General features: G+C 43.9%; 2 protein-coding genes across 8 annotated transcripts in view; one reads left to right on the top strand and one right to left on the bottom strand.

Moving 5' to 3' along the window:
* IQCH (IQ motif containing H) overlaps nucleotides 1-1,517 on the bottom strand; it is a 50,294-nt gene extending 48,777 nt beyond the window's left edge. For 4 of the 6 annotated variants that reach the window (XM_042039474.1, XM_042039479.1, XM_042039477.1 and 1 more), the window contains exons 1-4: nucleotides 1,338-1,429; nucleotides 907-1,057; nucleotides 580-696; nucleotides 137-234 (exon numbers count right to left, since the gene is read on the bottom strand). In XM_042039474.1, the coding sequence (XP_041895408.1) occupies nucleotides 137-234; nucleotides 580-669 (188 nt within the window). In that variant the 5' untranslated portion in view covers nucleotides 670-696; nucleotides 907-1,057; nucleotides 1,338-1,429. Of the gene's footprint in view, nucleotides 1-136; nucleotides 235-579; nucleotides 697-906; nucleotides 1,058-1,337 lie in introns of all 6 variants that reach the window. The other 2 variants (XM_042039475.1, XM_042039478.1) reach the window with 2 other exon arrangements.
* Nucleotides 1,518-1,547: 30 nt separating this feature from the next.
* AAGAB (alpha and gamma adaptin binding protein) lies at nucleotides 1,548-21,797 on the top strand. 2 transcript variants are annotated; one of them, XM_042039484.1, is made up of 10 exons: nucleotides 1,548-1,657; nucleotides 6,999-7,189; nucleotides 7,697-7,793; nucleotides 8,489-8,578; nucleotides 10,827-10,910; nucleotides 15,744-15,826; nucleotides 16,228-16,321; nucleotides 17,008-17,112; nucleotides 17,385-17,434; nucleotides 20,653-21,797. In XM_042039484.1, exons 1-10 carry the CDS (start codon nucleotides 1,582-1,584, stop codon nucleotides 20,827-20,829), a joined length of 1,047 nt encoding a protein of 348 aa, XP_041895418.1. In that variant the 5' UTR covers nucleotides 1,548-1,581; the 3' UTR covers nucleotides 20,830-21,797. The 2 variants fall into 2 exon arrangements, with proteins under 2 accessions (XP_041895418.1, XP_041895419.1); XM_042039485.1 differs by lacking the exon at nucleotides 20,653-21,797 and adding an exon at nucleotides 18,004-20,224 and having other exon boundaries at nucleotides 1,550-1,657.
* The last annotated feature ends 16 nt before the right edge of the window (nucleotides 21,798-21,813 follow it).

Genomic DNA, 21,813 nt, shown 5'->3' with positions numbered 1-21,813 from the left:
GCATTTACCTTCTTTTTTTTTTTTTAAACTTAAAATCGAAACTAAACTAACTTTTTCTAGGTCAATACTCCCATTTGCTTTACAAGATTCTGTCACCACAGGTTTTGGGTCTTGCAATAAAACATGTTTCACTTACCACTTAGGGGGCTCTTTTAAATTTACTTCTTTATTACCAGCTGAAGAAAGAGTTAACTCCTGGCCATTTATAACATTTAAATAGCTTTCAGCATGTTTCTGTTAGAGGGAAAAAATGATGTTTAGACATTACTAAAAGATAAGTAATTTTAATTTTATTAAATTCAGTTCATTAAGCAATCCAGGTCTTTGCTTGACTGAAAAGTTGATAAACTTTGTGCCTCTGATGGACTAAAAATCTGATTTTGGCTAGTGGGCACAAGATCAGCTAATTCTGATGACCCAAAAAAGGAAACCAACATTCTGAACTGTAATGTTGGAGTAATCTCATCAGCTGCTGATTGGAAAGGGGTCTTGCAGGACAACAAAAAGTGGCCCCGAGTGAATTATTAACACAGACTTTAAAAACGGGATCATTTTCTGGATCTGCTCTATTTTACTTACTCTCAGCCCAAGTTCAGTTCCTTCAGTTGTTGTTCTGAGGTCACAAATATCCACAGCTTCTACATTTCCTTTCAAGTTGTTTTTTTCCATTTTAAGTTTCCGAAGGTCTTCTTGAATCTAAAAAGCAAGTTAGGACAAAAAACATACGTGTAACCAAACCCCATGGGATTCGGTAGAAGGATTTAATTCAAATTAAATTATTCCTAAATACAGAAAAAAGATCCATGCGACTTCCCATACTTCTGTACCATTATAAGATAATATAAAGCAAATGTCTTTAAGTCGTTGATAGTAGAAAGGCTGGAAAAACTCAATTTTAAAACAAACCTCACAAAGCAGTGACAATAAACTTCAGGACTGAGGTTCTCTGCCAAGGAATGATGTTTGCTCATGCATCTCACACACCTTTTATGGCACAGGTGGTTTCACGGGGCAGGGATCTTAAAAGCCTTAACGAGAGATAAAATCTCCAGGCAGCCTGTGAGGAGACCACACGTCAAACTCGTATATTTACGTTAACTAAACAACTCCGAAGTCTCAAACCCCGCAGCATTTGCAGACCAAGCCCTGGTCCGACACGCACCAGCCGCTCCCCCTCACGCAGGGCCGAACCCCCCCGCACCCCGCATCCCTTCAGCAGCATCGGGACGCGCCTCGCCTCAGCCGAGGGGCGACTCGGGGTACCGAGGAGTGAGCCGGGGTGCCCTGGCTGCTCTGCCGGGGCAGGAGGAGCCGGTCCCGTTGCTGCCCGCACCCACCTGCCCGGCTCCGGCCCCGCTCCCGCCGCGGCCATGGCGGCACCGCCTCACCCGGCAACGGGACGCGCTGGCCGGGCCGCACCATCTGCCCCGCCGCGGGGGGGGGGGGGGGGGGGGGGGGGGGGGCAACACACCCAGAGGGGGCCAAGCCCGCGCTCCGCCTGGTTCCGCCCGGCTCCTCCCCCGGCCACCCCCCCCGCGAGCGGTGGTAGCGGCGCGGCGGAAGGGGCGCGGCGCGGGCGCCATGGCGGCGGGAGCGCGGCCGCTGGCGCTGCTCACCAGCTGTGCCGCGGGCTTCGCGCCCAAGGAGCTCGTCAAACGTGAGTCGGGGCCGCCGCGGCGCCCAAGCGGGCGGAACCAGGGGCCGCGGCCTGCCCGCGCCCGCGGGAATAGGGCTGGCAGCGGCTTCTTCCAGCCCCGGCCCTCACGGGGGCTCTTCTCCCCTCAGGATCGCAGTTCTCCCCTCACGGTCTCAGTTTTCCCCCTCAGGGCTCGCCGCCATCCCCTCACGGTCCAGATTTTCCCCTCAGTATCTCAGTTCTTCCCTCAGGGTCGCATTTTTCCCATCAAGGTCGCAGTTCTCCTCAAGGGTCTCAATCCTCTCCTCAGGCACCAGCCCCATGGCGGCCACGCAGCCCCCGAGCTCTTGCAGAGGGTGTCAGGAGCCTCCTTAGTGCTTTAAGGAAATAATTCATCGATTCCTCAATGCGGAAGGACTAAAAGGGAAAGCTAAAAATTCTGTCTGTTCTGCAGTTGTTAGAATTGCAGATTACACTTCGTACTAAGTACATAGAATTCATTCTGTAGGAAGTGGTTTTCCTGGAAACCAGTTGCCATTTTTATGGCTCAAAAAGGGAACACAAGAATAAGTTCTGATAGTAGAGGAAACCATGGTGGAATTTTTGGTAATTCTAAGATCGGGGGATTCCAGGGAGAAGCTGTTCAGACAGCCCTGGTTTTTAGGGAATGCTTGAACAGTTTGCTGTGCACACTGAGGTGTGGAACTTAACTCCCTCATCCCTTCTCTGGATTTGTTTTTACCTCTTTCTGAGCAATTCCTGCTTAGGATCTCACCAAGCACAGGGCTCCCCCCGAGAACTGGCTCCCTCCACCTCATTAAAGCACATTTTGAAACAAAAACAGCAGTACAAGATCTGCAGTCAAAGGCTCCTCTGTCAAAGAAGCTGGGTGACACTGACTTATTTAAGGATTCGACACAAAAAAATAGTAGTAGTAGTTGCTTATTTTTAAGGAAAGTATAAGCAAATTGGAAGGAATTCTTCAGGGTTTCTCTAGGTTTCCCCTTTGATTATTTTACACAGCGAAATTAAACCTGTAGAAAAGGTAGGTAACTAAAAAGCTATTTAATCTGACAAAGTCCTAAAATTTAAGTTCAATTTTTTTTAACTGGTACGCACTTTGAAATGTCTCAGCTTCCACTGTTCCCGGTACCAAAACTGGAGTCTTGTCTGTGTGTCCTCTGATTGGGTTACTTCACATTAAGACATTAAAATCCTCCTGAAAGAAACAGCAGCATTTGCTAAAATAAATACCATCAGCATTTTAAGTCCTTCCTTTGTATAACAAGTGAAATGAAATCAGATCCAGCAGACTATAAAACATTCAAGGACACACTGGCATGGACAGGGCAGCAGTGAGAAGGGTTTGGTGGGGTGAAAGAGCCTGTCAGAACTTTTTAGGCCAATTCCAAGATTTTTTCTGGGGTTTTCATCCTGTTAAATAGAAAATGAGGATGAGAAGCAGTTGATGGTACGTTTGCTAGATATAGTTTTATTTGTTCAGGTCTCAGTAGGGTGCTCTGAATGCTTTAATTCATGGAGTACTGGGGCAAACAAAGCTATTTAAAGTGCTCAGCATAGATATGTCTGTTATTATTGTGATATATTTATCACAGCTTAAAACAGCAAATAAGATTGGTTCAGTTTTCATACTATCTCATGTGGTTGTTCTTCCTTCTCTTTTATGATTTTTACCACTCCCCTCCCCCCCCCCCAGCTTATTTGGGCTCTCTTTAGTCCTTGGTGTAATTTTAGGAGTATTTTTTATGGTTTATTCCACCAGGTGGCTCTCAAGGCCCAGAATGTGGGAACTACTCCATGTACCTGACAGCTGAGCATTTGAGAGCATTTAGGGCATTATGTTCTCACAGTGTTTATTCCGTCAGAAAAACACTGTGAAGAGTGGTCAATACCTTACTCCATTTAGGAAAAAAAAAAACTGCAAAAAGGAGTTGTAATAATTAAAAAAATTATTACTAGACACACAATGTGCTAGAAGTGCTTAAATAGCACTTGGGTATGAGAGAACAGGGAAATTACTGCAGGAGAGCTACATCTGGTTCTCTGATTATTTAACTCTTCTGAACAGTTATTTCTTGTCTTCAGCTCCATTTTTCAAAAGTATTTGCACTTTCAGAAGACTTAGTAAGAGTCAGCATTAAAAATGGGGAGGGATGTGAGATTTTACAATATTGCCATGTCCTCTCTTGTTTTCAAAATCATTATCTTGCCTACATGAAAGAACGTGAAATTAAAGGTCAATATTTAAGTCAGTAAAATGAGCAGACATTTATAAACAGCTGAGAATAATTTCCAAAAGTATTGGTCATAACTGTGGTCTGCTTTATTAAAAATTATAAATACTTGTGAGTGAAGAAGGGACACAACTAATGAACTTGCTGAAAAATATAAGCCAGTGACTGACTGCCTGGAAGTAATGAAACCTTTTCCTCTGGAGAGATTCCAGAGAAGTTTGGAAGTTCCTGGAGCTATGTGACACCAGCCAGGATCAGTTACTGGACTGAGCCAGTAACTCAACGAACTTGCTGTTTGTTAAATGGTTTTCTGATAGAAAGAAAGCAAAATCAGTCATGGGGTGAACTGGAGTAGGGGAATTACCCAGCAAATGTGGTGCTCTTCATGTGGTACAGGGCTTTGTGGAGGCTGCAGGAGGTAGTGACCCAGGATGATGCTGGAGCAGCCAAAAATGCCCTCAAATAATTCCCTGTAGAGCTTCTGCTGCTCCAAATGCTTCTATACAGTGTGGGACACAAATCCAGGATGTCTCCATTTGGATTCAGCAGTTACGGGTAACACTGGGACCATTATTTCAGTAAAATAAGTGTCCAGCAGTCACAGGATTTCACAGGGGACCCTGAGCTCTACACCCTGTTTTTGAATGACACCAAGCAGCTCTGTCAGTGCCATGAACTTTTCCATGTATGTTTTTAGAGCTCTGTAGTGGTGCTGCAGCTGGAGAGTGTTTGCATTCCTGTCATCCAGAGAGCTGCTGGTGCTCTCAGGGAGGCCCAGCCCAAGCCTCGCTCCTGTTGTGGTCACACAGTGACTCACTTGGTTTTCCAGGCTCTTTGCATGGCAAACCACTGACACTTTCAATGGCTGAGCAGTTTAATATTAACTCACTCATAAGTTACTCATAAGCTGAACATGCCACCTCCTTTTGCCATATTAATTTTCTAGGAGTTTATTCTGATCAGTACTCTCTAAATTAGATACCAAGGTATCCTTGCTGAATTTCCTTCTTTAATTAAAATCCGGGGTGTCTTGGAAAGAAATTTTTGGAATGCTGGGGTGGTAAATATAACCCTTAAAACTAATTCCTGCATCAGATGAGAACTCAGTTTGAGTTGCAGTGTGTATTTCTTTTGTAGTCTCTGCTTGTTTACTCTAAAGACCAAAATCTAATTGCTCCAAGTAACTTTTTTTGGGAGAGAACTCCTGACAAGATACTCAGTTTCCTGCCAGGAGTGATCAGGCTGTTGTGCAGTGATTTCTTACAACCCCACATGCAGTCTGAGACACAGCAAGTCTGAATCCTTTCACAAAGTTCCTGAAGCCCTTTGAGTTTAGCGTGCAACATCAATTTTTACTGGGAGAGAAATTTCACAGGAAATTGGCAAAATCTCAGGATGAAGGATGGGTAATCAGCAGCACAATGGGATGAAAGAAAACCCCTTAAAATACAGGATCAAGTAGCAGGTAATAGGAAATGGCGTCACGTTCTAGCAGTGCTTTGAGACCTTAATTTGTCCATGAACTCTTCTAAAAAAATTATCACTCAAAAAGCAAATGTGAAATTCATATCAGCTTTTGAAAATCTTTTATAAAAGTTCTTTTGTTTTGTTTTGCCTGGGTGACTGACTCAAGTGACTTTTGAGCTGATTTTCTTTCCTCACCCCATTTTCCTCCTTAAGTCTTACTGCTGATTTTCTGGGTTTCAGTAATTTCTGTGGACTCCTGTTCTCAGTTTGTTGTGGCATTGACTTGTAATTCTGTTAGCTTAGCCTGATTGTTATTTAGTTACTTATTTTTAACTCTCAAAACACTGGTAAAAGGAAATTTATATCATATTCAAAACATCTGAGAAGACAAAGCCCAGAATCCAGATTTGTTTGGTAGTGACTCAGGATCATTGTCCCCCAGCTCCAAAGTGATGTGGATAATCTTAGTGTGGAATATCTTCTGATTAAAGCCCAATTACTCAGAAAACTATTGCCATGCAAATTAAAATAAAATAAAATGTGAACCTGGAAAAAGCATTTTTATTTTAAGAAACCCAGAGAGGAGACTCCTGTTTCATCCTCTTAAGTAGGAAATGGCTGCAGGTTTCTGTTTCCAAGGTCACATTTCTCCCTCAGATTCCCTGTCTCCTCCTCAGGGCTGCAAATAATCCTGGTTTACAGCTCTCACTGCCTTGTACCCTGTGCTCATTGACCAGATCTATTTCTCAGCCTTTGCAGTTTAGTTGTAAAAATCATTGCAACCTTGGCAAGGAGGTTTTCCCGTCTTTTTGCTAATAAGATACAGATAAATTCAAATTCATCTCCAGACTATTTGGGGAACAGCCTGTTCTAGCAGCTCCAGGAACTCTCTCTCAATGCCTTAAAATACAAATCCTTGAAAAGCTATGTACTTTATTCTTTAACTCTTCTGCTGCCCAAGGCAATTCTAGATGACTCAGTCCATTTTATAAATAATTGACCTGTGTTTCAAAGTGTCCATGAGTTCATCCAGCCTGAACAAGATATCCTGGCCTTTCCCTCAAGGTATAATGGGACACTCTGCTTCCAACTCTAATTCAGCTCCAGGAGTGTTCCTGGGAAAGTTCCTGCCTTGAAGGGCAGTGTTTGACAGCACCTGAGCAAAGCACTGCCTTGGTTTTTAATTGTTGAACTCCTACATGGAATTTAATGGGAATTACAACAGAATTGTAGGAACTGGGTTTATTTTCTCATTAGTTACCTTCAGGTTTTGGTCACAGTTAAACAGTTCTTTACATCTCAATGAGCATGCAAGGGTTGTAATAAAGTTTAGGTTTTCTCTCCATACATCCTCTGTTTACAGGTACTAAGTTTGACTTAACACTTGAAAAGGCATTTGCAGGAAAACAAAAGGCTTTCTGCAGCTTCTGTGCCATGTTTTATATTAAAAACTAGAAAGCAAACTCTTTGAAAGCTAAGCAATAAAATCTAGGACAGAGTAACAAATTGAGTTGAATTTTTAAAGATCTTGAGTATATACTCAAGTAAAGATGGATCTGCATTGGCACTGTACTTTTCTAGACAAATTAAGTTCTTGATGCTGGTTTTATCCTCCTCCTCATTAATCTTCTCTCTTACAGGTATCACAGGAAAAGATGATCTTACTGTGGGTGCAATTACAAGTGGAAGAGTGAATTTTTACCCTTGGACAATAGATAACAAATATTATTCAGCAGATATCCACTTCTGTGTCGTCCCAAACACCTTCCATGTGACTGGAGAGATTGCTGAGTCTGTTCAAGCATTTGTTGTGTACTTTGACAGCACAATAGTAAGGCTCTTCTGCTTCATTCTCTCACTTTATCTCTGTCACGTAGCTGCCTTATCACAGTGATAACCATAAATCAGATTCTCCATCTCTCCCCTTTAGGCTGTTCTATTAATTGGCAGAAGATCAATATTCAATTTCCCAGCTAACAGTAGTTGGTTTCCTTCTCTCTTACTCCTCTACGCCAGCTGGAAGAGGAGTTTTCAGGATTCAGTACGCCACTATGGCAAATCCTCTTCCAGCTCACCATCTCCAGCTTTGTTCCTAGCTGGTGCTGCTTCTTAAAGGCTCCTTTAAGATAGCCAGGATTTAGGTAGCTAAACATAAAATTCCGTGCATTTTACCCAAAATTGTTTCTGCTAAATGAGCAGCAGTGAAAACTGGTTTAGCAGAAACCAGAAAGATTGAGATAAAAAAAGCCTATTTCTTTAAATAATTCAATTCTAATACTGTTAAAAACTAAAGTATTGTAGGATGTATTCCAAAGAATACTTTTCTTTTCCCTTTTAGAAAACTGGACTGGATGGTGTCTCCGAATGGCTTCCCCTGACAGAAGAGTGGCTGCCAGAAGTCATGATCCTGGTTTGTAACAGAGTGTCTGAGAATGGTAAGAGACCCAAAGAACTTCCATCCTCACGTAGAGCCATTAACCTGCATAATAATTGACTTTCTAATTACATCAACAATCGCTTCCCAGAATGCGTGGGTGAGACTGGCCTGGAGAGCTGATAGAGCGCAGCCAGGTGACTCTGGGGAGCAGGAGCAGAAACCTTCAGCAGGTTGTGTTTAAAGCTGAATCAGAGTTTTACCAGCTTGCTCAGAGTGAGCCATTGCAAGGCAACTAAAAGGCATTCCTGCTGCTGGATGTGCGTGAGCCTGCTGAAAAATGGGGAGGACGTGGTTGCTTAATTCCATTTTTTTGACCATTTGGACATTGAACACACACATTTGCTTTGGTTCTAAAGAACAGCAAGCTGTGAGATACAGATGTGTCCCTGCAGTTTAATTCACTGTCAAACCCAGAGTTAACAGAAGTCTTCATTCACACTTACATTGCCCTGTGGGTATCCTCTCCAAAACCATTTGATTCTATTCCTCGATTCCAAGGAGAAACGTAACTCTGATTTTGGAATCCACAGTGAGTGAAGGGAGGATCCATGCCAGCTACTCTACACTTTCCCATACAATCCAGAACAAGCAAACAACTTTGAGGAAATAAAACACAGCTAAATATTCTGATAAATATGCTGGCATTTGTCTTAAATTGGCATGTTTAATAGCCGTTTTTGTCTCCCAATTTAGGTGTGAACAGACAGAAAGCTCAAGAATGGTGTATCAAGCATGGCTTTGAGCTGGTAGAACTTAGCCCTGAGGAGCTGCCTGATGAGGATGGTAGGTCTGCTGCTTCTCTTGAAATTTTGAGAATGAAAAAGTGCACAAAAATATCTTCTAAATAAAGTTATGCCCCTTACAATTGTTTATGTGCCACATGATTACGGCATGGAATGCTCCCAGTTGGTGGGGCTTAGTCTCAGCTATAAAAGGTCAGGAGGAGGAGGAGGTTATTTCCTCTGAGAAATTCCATTTGTCTCCTCCCAAATCCAGCTGCTGTTTATGTAGCACCTACGTAAAAATAATATCTGCTCCTTTTTCTGGCACTGCCACCAGGACTGTATTGATACATCAGAAGTTTATATTCCACTTAGAAAATAAATCTAAAGAACCGTTTTTATGCATAAGGCCAGAAAAATTCTTGTTTTAAAGAATTAAAAACTATTTTATACTATCTATCCTCTCTTGGTATAAACAGGGACACGATAGCCTGAAAATGGCAGGTTATTAAAAACATTTCAGAGCAACATGAGCTGTTACACAGGAAATAAACCAGTTTCAGAATCACTGGCTGCCCATACATTTATAACTTGAAAAAAAAACAAACCCAGCAAGAAAAGTTAGAAGTGTGATGTTCCACTCTTGAAAAGTGACTGTGCATTTCCTGACAGCCTTATCAGCACCAGCCTTATCTCTTCACTTCAGTGATACAAAAAAGTGTTTACACCTTACCTCTCTGCAGCAAAATGAGATAACTGTGTGCATTTGCAGGTTGGGGTGGAATTAGTCACTAACATTTGCTCTATTTCAGGTTCTCCAAGCACACTGCTGTCACCAAAAATAATTCACTGTGAAGTCCTCTTCTAGAACACGTCCTCACCCCTTTTCCCCCTTTAAAGGCCTACTAAAATTGGATCTTGAGTAGCTGGGAAATCTCCCTCTTCCCCCCACCATGCCTTTAAAAGTGTTTGGTTTTTTTTCCAGTCAAGGGGAGCAGGATACACTTTTGATTCACAGAAACCAGGAAAATCAGAAGTGAAGACCCCTTAGACTAAACAAATACTAAATGCTTTAAAAATTAGTAACCTTAAATCAAGTTATTTTTTCTATTGAATAATTGTTGTAAAGAACAAGCTCTTTACCATTTAAATAATGGGAATAGTAACAACTCAGGATGCTAATTTTGGGAATATTAGGATACATGTTCTTTCCTAGCTGTTGGGTAGTTGATTCACTGTGACTCATGCAGAGGAGGAACTGTGTTCCAGTGAGTAACTTATGTACCCCACAAACATTCTGGGTGAGTTACAAAAGGCACAACAGATGCTGTAAACACACTGAGCCAATCTCTGTTCGAAATTCTGACATTTCAGGCAGCTCATCTCAAATAAACTGGAACTTCTGTTTTGACTCACTGTCAGTTGTTTGCACAGTCAGGACAAGAGCTCTAAACTGAGGCTCTTGATAATGACTCTGATACCAAACCAAACAGTGGCATCACAGAGGGCAAAAAAATATGATTTCAGCCTTAAATTCATTTCTAAAGACAGTTTCAATTACTGCACCTGTCCCTGAGTCACTTGAGTTTGATTTCTAAACAATCACATTTTTGTATCCAAAGGATTGTTCGGGGTTTTTTTTCCCTTTGTCAACCTGCACAAACATGGGAAGCTGACTAAACTGAGGAAATGGGAAAACTGACTTGATACAAAGTGGTGTCGGATCTATTTAGTAAATAAGTTGAAATCTGAATAATGCTTTCCCTGGTCTTTCAAGTTACTGTAATTCCTAGGATTACTGGAACATTCGGACATAGATATTGTGGGGACAGCTTTACAATATTCCTTTCCATTTTTTACAAGCATTGCAGCCTTTTTTAAATGGGTGTCTCAAGTTCTTTACTTTCTAAAAGAAGATAAGGTAATTCTAGTATCTATTTTTATGCTGTACAGCATTGTAAAAGATCTTGGGGCAAGAGGTTTAAGTTCCTTGTCTGTTCCAATGAAATTTACTCAGATACTACTTAACAATGTAGGCCCCCTGCTAAATATTTAACAAAAAAAATTTAGGTATCTCCAAAATGCTGAGCTCACAGTTCATTGGACCTGGAAGCTCAGCCCAAGAAGTGAGGCATTAATTTAGATTTACTTGGCCTCTCCTGAAGCAGAGGTAAAAAATCTGTGTTTTGTACCAGAAGCAGAATTTATGATTGTGAGAAGATAGGACAGGCTTTCAGCCCCACCTCTGGAGGCATGTCATGGTTTTTAGAATCATTTTTAGGAGTGCAATTCTTTGTGTTTTGGTGCAGATGATTTCCCCGAGTCCACCGGAGTGAAGCGCATTGTGCAGGCCCTGAATGCCAACGTGTGGTCCAACGTGGTCATGAAGAGTGGTAGGTGCCACAGGGCCTCTCCCTGAGCTCTGCAGGGCTGGGAGTTTTTATCACGAGTTAAAATCAAGCAGCTGCAATGCTCCTGCACCAGTACAGACACAGCTGGAGCACCCTGGAACCTTCCCCATCAAATAGGAAGGTTCAAGCATTCATTGTCCCTTGATGTCCTGATGAACTCATAGGTAGTGGGTGAGATTTATCATAAAATCCTGGGATGGTTTGGGTGGGAAGGGACCTTAAAGCTCATCTTACCCTCTATCCCAGGTTGCTCCAAGCCCATCCAGCCTGCCCTTGGACACTTCCACCCACAATTTCTCTGGACCACCTGTACCAGGGCCTCTCCTCCCTCACAGGAAAGGATTTCTGTGTAAAACTTACTCCCATTCCAGCATCTGCTCCTGTTCCCTCTCTACTTTAACTTGCACTCTACCAATAATTTGAATTAAATATTCCATTAATTCTACACACTGCAATGAAAAACCAAAGTTTGTTCCACCAAATTCTAGTAGGAAATAGGTTATAATTACCAGCTTGATCTAAAGACTGATAGAGGGTTTGGTGTAGAAGTGAAGGTTAAATTCCACATTTGTTGTAGGGGATTTTTGTTTTGTTTTTTAAACTTTTCAACTAGCCAGGAGAACAGCAAGTGCAGAGATGAGATTTGGCAAAGGAGCCACGTCAAACATTTAAGGACTTTGTCCTACAGAAAACTCCACTTGAGTACATGGAAACCACAGAACTTTTTGAAAACAGTGCAAAAAATGGGCAACCCCAGATAATTTCCTGAGAAAACTAATTATCAGGTGGAGTTAGAATTCTGGAAAAAGCACTTTAGCCTTAGAATCGTCAGAAAAGGAAATGCTGTGGTTGCAAGTGTAGATCTTTTCATTTACTTGAAAACCTTTAATTACCTTTCTAATCACACAAACTGCTGCAGGAAATGTAGGAAGATGAAACACTTAAAGAGTGCTTGGCCTTAAATTTCTTGTTTCACAAAGCCTTGTCCCACCACCAACCTTCCAACACCTTTCTGCTCCCTCATGTCCCATTTCCCACTGTTGCGGCTTCTCCCTTCCTACAAAATTAACTGTGGAATGATTTAAAGCACTGACAGGCTGCTGTTAATTTCTGTATCTGCAAGGTGCTTGCTGGGACTCAGGGAAACCAGGATGAGAATTACTAAACTACATTTTTTAATGCAGCTTTTTGAGTATTTCTCATCCCTCATCAGCACTGAGGTTAAGGTGGGGTCTGATTCAGTGTAACCATTGCAGAGAACCAGGTAACCTTGTCAGAGGGTGTCAAGCTATCTCACTTGTGCTAAAAGTGGTTTTTTAACAACGTATTTCCCGTATTTGGCAGATGCCACGTTACAGAACAGCAGAGTTTAGTCACATGTTCAGTTCTTCACGGGGGGAAATTCCTGCACATCACTGGTGTGTTCTGTAAAGGTCAAACTCTGTGAAAAATCCAGATTTTCTCTCTCCACAGCACCAGCCCCACACAGCATTGAAGTATTACCACAAGCCCCTCAGGAAGTGAGCTATATTTGGAAGGTGTTGCAGCCTGACTGTGCCTTCAAAGGGAAATTGTTGAGCTCATTTTGCTTAAAATAAAACTTTTTACAACCTGTAACATATCTTTTGTTTTCAGCTTCCTCCAGGTCCTGGAAACTGGCTGCCATCTAAATCCAACTTTAGCTTTTCCACTGAATGATCTGCAATTCCTGGCTAGTTGAAAATGCAGGGAAGAGTTATCAGAGAGCATAAAAGAGTTCTAGTAGTAAATGTGTAGTAGCAAATGCTTATAGCACTGTTAGGTGTACCCTTAATTCAACAGCATTGCTTTAATTCAAAAACCTGTTTCCATGACAATTTAAATTTTCAGGCAGACCAGGAATAACTTTTTTCAAGCACAAACATTAAACCCATATTATTTTTTTTTATTGCGTTAAGCCCCAACACAATCCTTCTCAAGCTTTAGTTTTTTTCACACACCTATTAACATCTTAAACTTCAGATTTTTTTTCTCTAACCATTAAATGCATCATTCTCACACAGATCCATAATTATTAAATGTAACACAGTTGAATTAGAAACAAGTTTACATCAAGTAACCAATCCCAGATGCTCTGTGAGCAAATAAAGCAGTAGTCTTACCTGAGAGTCTCCCAGGAACAAATCCTTTCTGGAGCTGGTGCAAAGTTCTTGGTTTATCCAGGCCATGGAGCTCCCTTCAGTCTCAGGAAGTTTTCTTTCCCTTGTGCAGGAGAATGAGTGATTCTCCAGATAACATATTTCCCTCCCCACAAAGGTATTAAACTGCTGTTGCCTTCTCTGTCCCTACAAGAGCCTCTGTGACAAGAAGAGAAACCATTTCCAGCCCTCTAGAAGAGGCTGCTTGGCTTCTTTCTTGCTTAAATCCCAGTTTTAGTGATCCCAGGTGAAGCTGCTTACCTCAGGTGGGGCCAGGAATGTGCCTGGCTCTAATTACCAAATCAATGTGATTGAGGTAGGCCATTTAAACAAATTGTGATTTTGGATGTGTTAATGCCAGTTTTATGTGTAAGGATCACCATGTATCAGCTGGAGACAGACTGGAGGAATATAGGTAAAGGCAGTGGAAAACACTTGGCTATGAAACAGGAATCTGGGCATGCTGAATCCATGTTCAGAGCATCATGGATGATACCTGGGAAACTACACAGAGCATACAATCATGGAATCTGGAATGGTTTGGGTGGGAAGGAACCTTAAAGCCCATCCCATTCCACCCTCTGCCACGGGCAGGGACACCTTCCACTATCCCAGGTTGCTCCAAGCCCCATCCAACCTGGCCTTGGACACTTCCAGGGATCCAGGGGCAGCCACAGCTTCCCTGGGCTCCATTATAGCCACTGACTCTTCCAGTAAGTGGGATGAGCTAATTTTTGGCTTTGCTGCCACAAGAACACTGTGTAAGGCATCACCCACTTCCTGAATTGCGCCCAGAAGTTGAAATAACTTTTAGATCCAATAAAAGGAGTTTATAGGAAGGGTTTTTCAAGGGTGTGCCTGCAACCAAGTGTTGTGTCTGCCTCCTCCCTAACCATGCATCCAAAGACAAATAGTTGCTGTTCACAGATCCCTGCTGTAGATTCCAGGTTTTCTGGAAGGGATGACATTTGTAATAATTCTGGCTGAGGTTCTGTAGGGTTGGAGGAGGGAATATGGAGCCACTGCCATTTTTCTGTACAGGACAAACTCTAATCCCAGATATGAACGAGGTCCATGATTAGATCACTCTAATGCTCCTCTGCCAGTGTGGGAATGTGCTCTCTCCAGGACATTCCGGACTGCAGTGTCCAACCTCACTTGAGATGACTCAGAAATTGGCTCCATGTCCATCTTTGCGGCTCCCCAAAAGCCAGCTCTTTGCTCAGCCCCATTGAAACTTGGGGAAGCTGCACTGCTTTGGGATGCAAGTCCCAAACTTTCATCCTCCAATTCCTGTTAATTGACCTGACGGACTTCACGGGCTCTCACGTGGCAGCTGAGCATTTTCCAGGGAATTCATTCAGCTGCACTGATTCACTTCTTCCCACCCCTTTGGCCAGGGATCTCTTAAAGCAGTAAAAGAGGATAAAGCAGAGCCAGTGGCCCCAAATACCTGCCAGGGCTGGGGCAGGACAACATCAGCTGCAGGAGCAGGGAATGGGAACTGAGGGCTCAGGAATGCTCTCATGGAGCCATGTTTACCTGAGTGCTGGGTGCCTGGTGGGCTCAGTTACACATCCAACCCCTCAAAATGGGAGTCTGGAGAAATGGCAAGGAAATTTGGACAGAGCATCAAAATTACATCACCTCAACAATTGAGACTAGAGCTTAAGTCATGAGTGTAATAATTTAGAATATACTTCTTCTAAAAAGTAATATTAAATCTTTCTTCTGGCAGAAGTCATTGTTTCCTGGCTATTTCTGGTACAATAACTTCACATTAACTAAAATACAAAGATTTGCAGAAAAATCTCTTGAGTCTCTTGTGTAACTGCAAATATTTACTACTCAGTGCAAGGCCATTTGTACTGAGTAGTAAGCAATGACTTAGAAAAACCTGACTTAGTAAAACCACCCCATCATATCACTTATTATGCACATAGTTTTATATAAAACAAGTTTAAAAATACAGCCAGTTTGAATTTAAAATACTGTACCACATTTACTATCTTAGATGACTGTTTAGGTTTAGGTTTGAAATCACTCTTTCAAAATTTTTTTTAAAATAGCATTGAGATACACCCTAGGCCAGCAGTGGGGAAAGCCCAGAGCACCTTGCAGTGAGAGGAAACCCTGGATTTGATGGATAAGTCCATCCAGGAGTTCTGAATTAGATATTTAAGAAATTTTTTTGCCATTATTGTCATGCTCAGCCTGTTTGGACAATGTGTGAGCAGAGGCTCTCATTGCCTTTCCTGAATCCAACCCCAAACTCAGTGCTGCTTTCCATGGAGGTTAAACCTGGGCACCAAGAACAGCAAATGCTGCTTCTGGATTTTCCCAGCTGCCTTGTTTGGAATTTACCAGCTCAGATCCTAACAGAGCAGAGACTTCCAACAAGAACTGAAAAGATCTCATATCTCTTGCAGCTCACACAAGCCATGGCGAATATTTAGCAGTAAACGTTGCTAACACAGTTTAAAGCTTAGAGATTATGTGAAATTTCTGCTTAAAAACTATTTTCAACTGCACTGGCACAGTTTTCCGTGGTGCTTTGTGTCTTCCCTGAAATATTCCCTCTCCCACCTGGCCAGTCCCAGTATTTGCAGTAATTTTGCACTGTGTGCTTTGTTTCCAGACAGGACCCAGGGCTTTGGTCTCCTCAGCACATTGGCAGGAGCAAACAGGAGCCGTGGCTGCGAAGAGACCCCGGAGACAGAAGTAAACAGTAATTCCCGAATTCCTGGTTCCTGCTCTTCGCTCAGGCCCGCCCTTCATCCATGGGGTGGTGGCTGGGACCTCCCCACTGTGTCTGGGAGCCAAAAGAGCACTAAAAGCTCCATTCAAGATGGTTTTGATTATATCCCAGTTATCCCATTTTGGGCAAAACAAAACCTGTCATTTCATGGTGTTATTTGAAAAAACCCCAACAAATCTCTCCTAAAAAATCCCTTAATGCAGCACCAATTTCCAGTGTTGCAGAAGTGGCTTTTCATGGAACAGGTTTTGCAGTAACACTGAGATACAGTGTAAGGTTTTGAAGTAAAAGCAGGAAGCACCTGATTTCCGGCTGATGTTTTTCATGCCTTACTGGATACTCAAATATCTTTGTTTCCTGACAGTCCAACCCATCCCCAGGAGACAGGGAAGAATCCCAGTCAGATGGTGGAGAGGATGGAGCTGGCACAAACAACCTGGAGCTTGACAGTACTGCAGGTGAGTTCTGCTTGGAGCATCCACACCTGGCTGGGACGGGCCTGCAGAGCCCCTGAATTCTGCTCAGGGAAAAGTGGGGCATAAAGGCACTTGCAGAGCCAGGGGAGGTCCTTAAATAATTGCAGCATTCCAGGAGATGGGACCTTCTTAGCAGCTGTATGTGAGATCTGAATGTTTGTTGTTGTGGTTTCAGCACAGTCTCATCATTCTTTGATTCACTCTCTGGCTGTTTCTGGACAGATCATTCTGGAATCAGCAAGAAACCTTAAATACTAGATGAGCTCCCATGTAATGTATCATAGAATCATGGAATCTGGAATATTTTGGGTTAGAAGGGACCTTAAAGCTCATCCCATTCCAGCCCTGCCATGGGCAGGGACACCTTCCGCTATCCCAGGGTGCTCCAAGCCCCATCCAGCCTGGCCTTGGACACTTCCAGGGATGCAGGGGCAGCCACAACTCCTCTGGGCACCCTGTGCCAGGGCCTCCCCACCCTCACAGGGAACAATTCCTTCCATGAAATTAATCATCACTGTAACAATGCCGTGATTTGTCTGTATGAGCAATCAGTAAACCAGTTTCTCTCCTATGACAGTGGAATTTGCAAATGGGATTTGCAGCTGGTAAAATCCTGGTTTTCTGCTGATAAACCAGAATAATTTCTCTTCAACCAACCTGTATTTCAGATCCCATGCTGGATATGGACATCCAGGAGCTGGCCAGCCTGACCACGAGAGATGGGGACCTGGAGAACTTTGAAAGGCTGTTCTCAAAGCTGAAAGAAATGAAAGGTAATGCACCAGGAGAGATGGACCTGAGCTCTGGCACCTCCTCCAGGGGCTCAGAGAGAGGCAGGAGTGAGTTGGAAAGCTGTGCAAATTCTTCTCCTGCCTGAAGTCCTTTATAAGTAGCTGCTCTTTTCATTCATTTGCCCTTCATCTTGATAATGCTCTGGAAAGCAGCAGATGTTGACTCTTGGAGTTCCCTAAATCCAGCTGCAGGAGGTGTTTCTGTCCCTGCTCACTCCTGAGCTTCACAACCCAAATCCTCTCCTTCCCCACAGACAAAGCTGCCACGCTGCCTCACGAACAGAGAAAGCTGCACGCGGAGAAGGTGAGCTTTGGGAATTGGGGTGGAAATCCATAAAATGGGGGGTTTCTTTCCAAGCCACCGTTCCTGCCTTTGGAGAGTTCCTGGATTAAGAGCAGTGAGAACAAACCATGCAGTCCCAGGGAAGACTTGTCAGGTATCTCCCAAAAACTGAGTAACTTGCAAGTTAGAAACACCAGAAAAGCATAAAATCCTGGAATGGTAAAGATCATCTCATTCCACCCCACTGCCATAAGAAAAAGACTTTCCCCTTTCTGAATTTCGAGCTGAAGTTCCTGCCGTCACTGGGGGTGCTGGCCAGCTTCCACAAGTCAATGGGAAAGTCTGGATCTCCTGGAAAATGTAATCATGCCTTAATTAGCACAGGTTTTGTATCACAGGTGCCTCCCATGACCTGAATCATTGCCTCTGTGTTCCTGAAATTCCTTAACCTCAGAGAGGAGGCATTTTACTTACAGACCCAGGTGCCAGATTTAGCTGCTGCTCAGTTTCTACATTTTGGATGGGAAATACAAAATCTTCAGTCATTTGATGGGAATTTTCTCCCTTTCCCATCTTTCTTGCCATTGTAGGTCGCCAAAGCCTTCTGGATGGCGATTGGAGGAGACAGGGATGAGATTGAAGGTCTCTCCTCAGATGAAGAAAACTGAATTCCTCTGTAGCTGGAAGTGCCAGAGCAATCCTAAAGGAATGATCCTTCCCTGCAATTAGTGTCTATTGCCAAAAACCCCATTTAGCTGTAGCTGCTTCCCTTGGTGACAGCATTCCCCATGTTCCACATTCCACAACACCTCCTGGCTCCAGAGGATTTGTGTGGCTGTTCCTTTCTCCTCTCTCAGAGGACTTTGGAAGGTGACATGTGTGTGGTTCAAGGAGATATGGATGAGTTTACATTTTTCAAATGAACATTTTTATTATTTCCTCTCTGGGGTTTAAATAAACAATCGTGTTCCCAGTTATCTCTGCACACATGGCTGGGGGCTGGGAAGCGACTCCTGAATTCCAAACTCCACTTTTCAGCTGTAGGCCTGCTGGATGGTTTTATGGAGCTTCTCCCAGCTCAAACTGCCCAGATTTCGATGAGCCATGAAGAGGAAGTTGTTGAACTGTGCCCTGTGGGAGATGCTCTGCCATGGGCTGGGAGCTGCATCCTGCCAAGTGCCAAAGCCATTAAAAGTGGCCCCAGGCTCGGATTCTGTTTGGATTTTGCCTGTGTAAGGATGGGGGCCTTCCCTGGAGTGACAGGTGTTGTCCACACTCCCTGGATTTCCATTGGAAACTAAACTTGGGATGAAATGCCAGATGTTTGCTGCTGCTCTGGGGTGGAATTCTCTGCCCAAACCTTCTGCAAGGCCTGGCAGAATGCACAGAACTGCTCTGGGGAGCTCTGTCCTAAATTCCCAACACTGGGATTCCAAACCCCTCAGTGCCCCTGGATGTGTTCACACTCCTGTGTGTCCATCAGGCACGCAGGGCTGTCCCGTGGTGTCAGGGCTCACAGGGAATTCCCTTGTCCTGGATTGAGGCCACATCACTTCCACACCAGCACACGGCACAGACCCACTGGAATTAGGGACCTGGAAGGTGGAGCCTGGTGAGGGAGTGAGAGGAGAAAGGGGAAATGCCACCCTGGCTCCTTCTCTGTTACCAGCACAGTCAGTGGATCAGCAGGAAGAGGATCCAATAGATTCCCATATGGAAGAGTCTGGCCCCAAGAACTTTTCCTTATCAATTGAAAATCCACCCTGTTAAGCACCCTCAGTTAGGAATTTCAAAATTAACTTTTCCAATGTCCACTAAATTCCCAAGTCCCAGGACACAGGTTTGCCATCGATTATCAGATGGCTTTACATCCTGGAGGCACTTTCACAGTGGTCCTTGAATTCACTGTCTCTTCTTTTATGATGAAGCAAAGGTGAATGTAAATAATGAGTTTCTTGGAATGCTGGAAATCATTTCCAGGGTCGAAACGGCAGCATTTAAGGACAAGGACTGAAGCCTCATTGGCAGTTTGGAAAGTGTTTCTCAGCTACAGCTTGAGCAGGAGCTCCCCCATGGTAAAACACCTGGCTTGGGAAGAAATACCCTGGAATACACAGGGACATTTGAGGAAACACCTGCCAGGGACACCTCTTCCCAACCAGCTGCTGGGCCTTGCCACGACTCTGCCTTCTCCCATTCTCCCCATCTTTTTCCCAGCACAGAGAATGTCATAAAGACCTGAAGGTGGCTCACTCCAAGCAGGGAATGGTTTTCCATGTTGGCTTCTTGGTAGTTGAAGACTTCTTTCTGCCCTTTCTAAATCTTTGTTGTGCAATGGTGATAAATGGCAAAAGTGCCAAGTGAAGGGAGTTGAGGCAGTGAAGAAAACAATGGACTCGGACACTTTATAAACCCAATCATTAGACATGTGATAGAGATGTGACTATTTAAATTTAATGAGATCATATCAATTAAAACCCACTGCTTTGCTGCCTTTTTATGAGGTAACAGCGGCTCATTCCCATATTCAGAACTCTTTTAAACATGTTTTTATTATAAATACTTGTCTTGTTTGTAGGGGGAAAAATCATGGAGGCAGGAAGTGTGGCTGGAGACACTGGAAAATAGTTTAATGATCCTTTGAGAGTGTTGTGTTGTGGTTTAAAATCAAGATTTACTTTGCTGGTGGTTAACTTTTTGTGGGTGGTTTGGGGTTTTTTCTGAAGAGACCCTTTGGTTTTGGCTACAGAATTTCTTCACAAGGTAAGAAGTTACAGAAATGAATAAAAGGGGCATTAGTGGAAAAGCAAAGTTGTATCTGTCACTCAGTTTCTCTTTGTGTAGCAACAACAAAAAGAATTCCCAGCTGGTTTCCACAGAATCCCAGAGAGGTTTGGGTTGGAAATGACCTTAAAGGCCACCCAGTCCCACCCCTGCCATGGGCAGGGGCACCTCCAGGTTTGACATCCTTGTCCCAGGTGGCAAGCTCCAGTTCCAGAATTACTGGTTGCTGCTCCAGCACTCCCAGTCCTGGGCTGGCATTCCCAGCTCAGGCATTCCAGTGTTACTGGCCAGGCCAGGCTGCAGGTGAAGCTCTGGGATGGCAAAGATTTCCTGCCACTAAACCAACGCCTGTCACCCAGCTTTGGCCTGAACCACAAATTCCAGGCAATGTCAGCTCACTCTTACTTTTGACTGAGGCTTTGAGATTTTTAATTCCTCCCATTTCCCATTTCCAGTGGGGAAGACTGGGACACTGGAATCTGTGGTGTCTCCAGGTGACACCCAGCAGAGCCCCCAGCTCAGCGTGGATTCACTGCAGCGCACTCGAGTTCTGGCACCCCCAGCACAAAGCCTGGACGAGACCTTTCATTACCACATTGTTGGAAACCAGAGTGGAAAAAGTGTTCTCGTAAATCCTATCAGGAAAAACAACCCAAAAAAAGAGAATTCCAGTGAAACCCTAGGAGGGCTGTGAGGAGTTCACAGCACGGATCGCGGTGTGCCTTGGCTCCTTCCCGGGGCTCTTCGGAGAGTGCCCGCTCCGAGGCCATGGGATGCCAGGGATCTGTCACTGTCCCCCGGGATGGCACCTGCCCCACCCACCCTCATCCATGGGGCTGTTGGAATTCGGCCCCCGGGAGTGGCCGCAGGGGCAGCGGCATCGCTGTGGAGACCATGGCTCAGCACGGAGTGACAGCCAAAAATCCTGCCTGGGGATTAATCAGGAAAACTTCGCCACTAGGAACACAATGCAGCCATGGAATGGCTTATCAGGGAGCAGGTGGGTGGAATCTCTTGCAGATTTTTCTTCAGGATTTATTGGCTGAACTCGTGTCTGCAGCATGGAATTGCAGTTCCTCCACACAGAGACACCGCAGGAATTCAGGGTCTGCTTGTGACAGGACACTGAGGACTGAGCAGTGAATGCTCCTCTGCAGCTCCTGCTCTCCTGAGCTGTTAAGAGAGTTCCCCAATTTCCTGACCTGATACCAGAGTTTCCCAATTCCCAGCCCTATGGTGGAATTCCAGTGGCAGTTTGAACACGTGAATGCTCAGCTATGTCTGACTTCTCCAGCAATTGGACAATAAATCCTTGGAGCACAGAAGTCCACTTGTACTCACCCTTGAGTACTGTTAGTTAAAAAAAATCCTAAATACAATTTTAAAATTTTTTTTTAATATATTTGGCTTTAAATTCTTGAATAAATCTGTCCTGGCTGTAAAAAGAACAAAGGTCTTACCTGTCACTGAGCTCTTGGGTGCATTACTGGGAATGACCTTTGTTACACAAACCTAAAGATGCTGCTTGTGTCCCAGTTCCCTGTTATGGCAACACCCCAAACTGTCAATTTGGGTCCTTAAATACATTCTTGCAACAGCCTGATGTGCTCACGAGC

This window comes from Corvus kubaryi, unplaced genomic scaffold, assembly GCF_017639235.1.
Source record: "Corvus kubaryi isolate FWS band 111438036 unplaced genomic scaffold, C.kubaryi_AGA036_p1.0 37394, whole genome shotgun sequence".
Classification (NCBI taxonomy): Eukaryota; Metazoa; Chordata; class Aves; order Passeriformes; family Corvidae; genus Corvus; species Corvus kubaryi.
The sequence above is the reverse complement of the archived record's forward strand: the minus strand, read 5'-3'. Positions and strand labels throughout refer to the sequence as shown.

Excerpts from the sequence above, each read along its gene's own strand:
- AAGAB (XM_042039484.1), top strand. The coding sequence starts at position 1,582 with ATGGCGGCGGGAGCGCGGCCGCTGGCGCTGCTCACCAGCTGTGCCGCG. Across the intron at positions 1,658-6,998 it reads GCCCAAGGAGCTCGTCAAAC|GTATCACAGGAAAAGATGAT; the intron begins GTGAGTCGGGGC and ends TCTCTCTTACAG. Across the intron at positions 7,794-8,488 it reads TAACAGAGTGTCTGAGAATG|GTGTGAACAGACAGAAAGCT; the intron begins GTAAGAGACCCA and ends CTCCCAATTTAG.